The 5,075-nt window shown below is 47.9% G+C and overlaps 1 protein-coding gene across 1 annotated transcript in view; it reads left to right on the top strand.

The window, feature by feature from the left end:
- The window catches only part of SLC4A4 (solute carrier family 4 (sodium bicarbonate cotransporter), member 4), a gene marked incomplete at both ends in the record, with an annotated part of 34,469 nt that overhangs the window by 5,402 nt on the left and 23,992 nt on the right, over nt 1-5,075 (top strand). Inside the window, one exon of the mRNA XM_009073626.1 lies at nt 4,765-4,841. Coding sequence (XP_009071874.1) covers nt 4,765-4,841 — 77 coding nt within the window. The remainder of the gene's footprint in view (nt 1-4,764; nt 4,842-5,075) is intronic.

The raw sequence follows: 5,075 nt of genomic DNA on the forward strand, positions 1-5,075 counted from the left end.
GCAGGAAAAATTTGCAAAATTCCAAGCTGACAAGCTGGACCAAGCAATCCCTGAACATTCTCTTGGGAAGACACTGCCCTTTTCCTTGCTTCTATTGGTAGAAGATTGAGCTGTATGAAGTGTTCAACAAGGATCTTTCAGTTTTCCATGCTGATGGAACTCCTGCCGGGGGTTTTGACAGCTTTTTATGTGTGTCTGGCTTTGTTGAATGGCTTTCTAGGAGAAGCTGACAAGCTGGACCAAGCAATCCCTGAACATTCTCTTGGGAAGACACTGCCCTTTTCCTTGCTTCTATTGGTAGAAGATTGAGCTGTATGAAGTGTTCAACAAGGATCTTTCAGTTTTCCATGCTGATGGAACTCCTGCCGGGGGTTTTGACAGCTTTTTATGTGTGTCTGGCTTTGTTGAATGGCTTTCTAGGAGTTCTTTGTGTCCCTTCCTGCCACAGCCCTTGTCCTGGAGCTCTCCAGCTGGCACACCTTGGGATTTGCCACAACATAACATGAGATGTGTGGTCACCATCCCTTCTGCAGGTGCCTGAGGACTGTCTGATCAATATTTACCAGCCTTCTGTGATGACATTTGCTATCCATTTTTGATGTTTTTCATTCAGAGCTTCCTGCCTGCCAACACTTTGTATAATTTAACACCTGTGGGAGCCTTTGGCAAGGGAGAAATGATCGAATCCTACTTAAACCCAAGCTGGCAGAGGCTGTAAACTGTGATGTGTTTAAGTGTGCGTGTTGAAGCGCCATAAACAATGGCACAGTCCCATCGCCGCGTGGGTGCCGTGTGCTGCCCAAACACCTCCTCCACTCTGTGTGCTCAGGCTGTGCTGACAGCCTGTTTGGAAACAGTTGAGTTGAAATAACAGGCTGTCTGCAAGGTGTTGGCTCATGCACAGAGGGGAGGGTACCTGGCAGCAGGTGAAAACTTCTCTCCTTGGAAGCTTTTATTCTGTGTTAGAACCCTGGAATGGTTTGGGTTGGAGAGGAACTTAAAAAATCATCTTGTTCCAACCCCCTGCCATGGGCAGGGACACCTCCCAAGGTGAATGCTCCAAGCCCTGTCCAACCTGGCCTTGAACACTTCCAGGGCTGGAGCAGCCACATCTTCCCTGCATTCAGCTTTAGTCAGTTCAGTGTTTTTTCACATGAACTGTGACCTCAGTCCATTTAGAGAGCTGAATGATGGCCTGAGCTGAATAATACCAGCATAGAGGAGAGGAGTTGAAGCCCTTTTTCAGTGAAAGCTTGGAAAAAAACCCTACCAATGTATGTATTGGCATTGCTGGAAGCATTGCAGACTGAGATGAGCATCTCCAAGCCGAAATTGCTGTGCCTGGGTATGTATGGGGTCAGGATGTTCAGAGTTGGTTCCTATGTGGACATGACCTGATTTTTGCTTCGAAAGCCTGTTGTTACTGACCATGCCACAGCCCTGGACTGCAGCTGCTCACTCACTTCCTTGAGATCTGCTTCTGGATGCCTGCAATTTACACACCAGGGCTGGAAACTGGCTTCAGCCCTGCCAGCCCAGCGCTGCGAGGTGGAGCTGCGGAGGAGGCGTCAGGATCCAAACGAGTTGGGCTTTGGTGACTGCACTGTGCAGCTCAAACCTTCTGTCCTACCTGGCTTCCCTTTGCTCTTTCTTGCATAATTTTATTTTCTTTTCTGTTAACTTCTTCCCTTTGCTCTCTTCCTGCTCTTTGCTGCTGCTCCTGGCTCCTGCTTGCTGGGCACAAGCACGCAGCCCGCTCGAGAGCTCCGTGCCCTGCCTGGCCACACGCACCTTGGATGATGAACTGGGAGTGCAGCGCAGCCCCAGCGTGGGATGGCTCAGTAAGTCCTGGGCAGGGCTCAGGGTGGGGGGGCTGTGGGCCAGGAGAGGAAGAGGAAGGGGGAACTCACACCAGCTATGCACCTAATGCTTGCTGCTGCATTAACAGTGCAAAGAGCACGGATGTGTTCCATGGGGAATGGTGGTGTCTGCTCTGGCTGCTCCTATTATTCCCACTGTCCTCTCCACTGCTCCGTTTCACTCTGGTTTGCTTCTTTTCCTTCATCTGAGATGAAGCAGGTGGGTCAGTCCACTCTCCTGTTCTGGCAGGGGGTTGAGCTGACTAGGGAAGTCAGGAGGTTGGACCAGGTGACCCACTGTGGTCCCTTCCAACCTAACTGATTCTGTGATTCTGTCTGGTGACTTTTTTTTTGCCTTTGCCTGTTAGAAGGGCTTAAATATTTTCATTTCCATATAAATCAGCTACAAAGCTGTGCTGCCAGCTTGAGCTCTCAGGGATGAACTGGGCTGTTCTCCGGCCCCATTCCTCTCCAATTACCCTCTGCAAATATGACTCACAGGAGCCTTGCGGATCCCAGGGGAGTGTGCTGTTCCCCTGGGAAGGCACAATTTATGGCATTGGTGGCACTGAGATGTTCTTTATGGGCCACAGCAATCGACACAAGTCTGAATTCCAGGATATTCCCTATGAAAGATGATTATGGAGCCAATTAATAGGATGAGATAATAGCACGGAGGGGTTTGGATTGCCTGATGTACTTCCTGCATCAGTCCTTGGCTGAGCATGGCCTTGGACAGGCTCACATTGCCTTTGCCAGAGATAGGAATGGGAATTGGGCCTGGATAGAAAATTATCTTTGGTCAGCAAGTGTCATAAGGGTGAGCATCATGTGCCAAAAGTCTTGGTCTGGGGTCTCAGCAGCAGAAACCTTTTACTCCCCATGTTTTTTCGGAGCTGCTGGGAGTTTGTGTGGCTATGTGGATTCCCTTGGGAGAAGGAGGCTGCTAGCAAAAGGTGAGAAAGGCTCGAGCTGCCTCCTCTTGGGAGAAGGGTCGTGATCTCCCAGGGAACAGTCAGCCTGGACATCTAATACACAAAGCAAACAAGTGGTGTAATCTGAAAAAATATCAGCTATGAAAGCTGTGGGCCTTTACTTGTGTCTGTTTACTCCAAACCTGGACCTGGACTTTTGGAAAACCATGGAAGCATCTGCAGAGAATGAAGGATACCTTTGGCAGGTGCTTTTCTTGCCTGGTTCTTTTCTGTTCTGAATAAAACACTTTGGAGCAGCCCTAAACACTGTATAAAATAACACTATTAGTATTTCTTTTGAGCCTCCCAGGTCTGTTTACCTCTGCCAAAGACTTTTTGGGTCGATTCTTTGCCCTCAGTAGCCCACAGGTGATAGAAACTGATAGTAATTGATATTAACCAACTATTTATAACTCTGAAGGTGTCATGACCAAAGTTCTCTCTACGCCATCCAACAGGCATGATGTGAACAAGCTGCATCACTTGTATCCTGTTCTGTTTATGTGTTTATGTATTTCCTGTTTGCAGATTCAATCACTGATCATCAATATCAATCATTCAATCACAATTTGTAGACATTTCTAAGCCTGACTTGCTAATAATCAGGAGGAGGGTTACTAAGAGGTGGAGTTTAAACCAAGCCTTCCAAGTGGTGTTTCTCACCCTGTGAGTAAACACAGCTGTAATGACATTGTAGTGGGGTCTTAAATGACATCAGGAAAAGGAGAAGATGGGGATGCCCCTTTTGCAATATCCGATTTACCTAACTGTGCTTGACTTTGACTGTGCTGATGTTCATGGCTGTGGCAGTAACACACACCAGGTACATTGTGGTTCCAAGTGGCTCACAAGAAGGAATATTTGTTGCAAAGAAAACCCAGCTGTGAGCAGTCCAGAGCTTTTTCTTTCCACTCCTTTGGTTGTTTTGCTCCTGATGCTGATTTATTATTGAGCTTGTTTGCGCTGGGAGCTGCTGAACACCGAGAATTTGGACATTCCTTTTGGTGTGGATATCAAATCAATATCACCTCAAAACACAACCTCATCTGGGAAATGCCTCACTGCCATTTCTTTTGGACTATTTCCTGCCTTTCCAGTGGTGTTCATGGTCAGAAATTCTGGGATAAAAGCTCCTGATGCTGTGCTTCAGGTTCCTGCCAGCATGGTGAGAAGGGATAACATTTCAGGATCATCATAAGAGTTCATCCTGACCACTGTGGTTTCCAATCTCGTATCTGTCCCAGAAGTTGTTTCTTATTTGTTTGTGCTTTGGGTTTCTTTGTTTACGAAATCATTCTTCTGTGTCTCTGGGGATTTTCTTCACCTCTCTGGCAAATCTGGTGTCAGGAATTGGTGACTTTTGGGCTGTCAGTGTGGTGCACATGTTGTTTTAATCAGTGCAATGCTTAATGTCCATGAGCTTAGTTAATGAGCTTACTTGGAGTGAAGGAGATGTTTTGAAGGACCAGGAGCTGCCACCTTCCCTCACTGCTGAGCTGTGCACAATGTCTGGGATGCTGAGAAGGGCAGATGTCATCCATGTGGGAGAGCTGAGGCCAGAGATTTGCACCTTGGAAGTCCCAGCCCTGTGGAGGGCTGAGTTTGTGGTGGGTCCTGGGTGACCCAGCACATCACTGTCAGCAGCCTGGTACTGTTTTGCTTTTTCTCCCACAGGCAGGAGTGATGGCAAATCCTTGGACTCTTTTGCTGTCCAGGGAGTCATGGGAAGGCTGTGGGTCAGAGATGATGAAGCATTAGCACCTTAATTAATCTGCCACATGCCACATCAAGTGACAGAAAGCAGCCTGTCAGGAGCTGGAATTCCCCATATCAGCCTCCCTCATGCAAGGAAGAGTGGCTGTAGCCTGAGCCTCTGTGTCCTGACTGGATCCAAACAGATGCTTTAACTGATGTCAACATTGTTCTTACAGGCAGCCCAGCCATGGCTCACCGAAACCTGACATCCAGCAGCCTGAACGACATCTCAGACAAGCCTGAGAAGGACCAGGTAGGTTCTGGGTCCAGCCTTCACTTGGGGATGTGTGTGGAGAAGAGCTGGATATTGGGAAAAGGGCATTTTGGAGTCCTATGTCTGGATACTCCACTTTTTAAGCACCAGCCAAAAGCAGGTTAAACTCTTACAAGGTGTGAAGCAAGTGACACCACATACACAGCATCTTGCTGATACTCATGAGAAAGGAGGGAAAATACCCACGTCTTCATGGTTTTGGGATCCTCTTCC

This window comes from Acanthisitta chloris, unplaced genomic scaffold (genome assembly GCF_000695815.1).
Source record: "Acanthisitta chloris isolate BGI_N310 unplaced genomic scaffold, ASM69581v1 scaffold27574, whole genome shotgun sequence".
Classification (NCBI taxonomy): Eukaryota; Metazoa; Chordata; class Aves; order Passeriformes; family Acanthisittidae; genus Acanthisitta; species Acanthisitta chloris.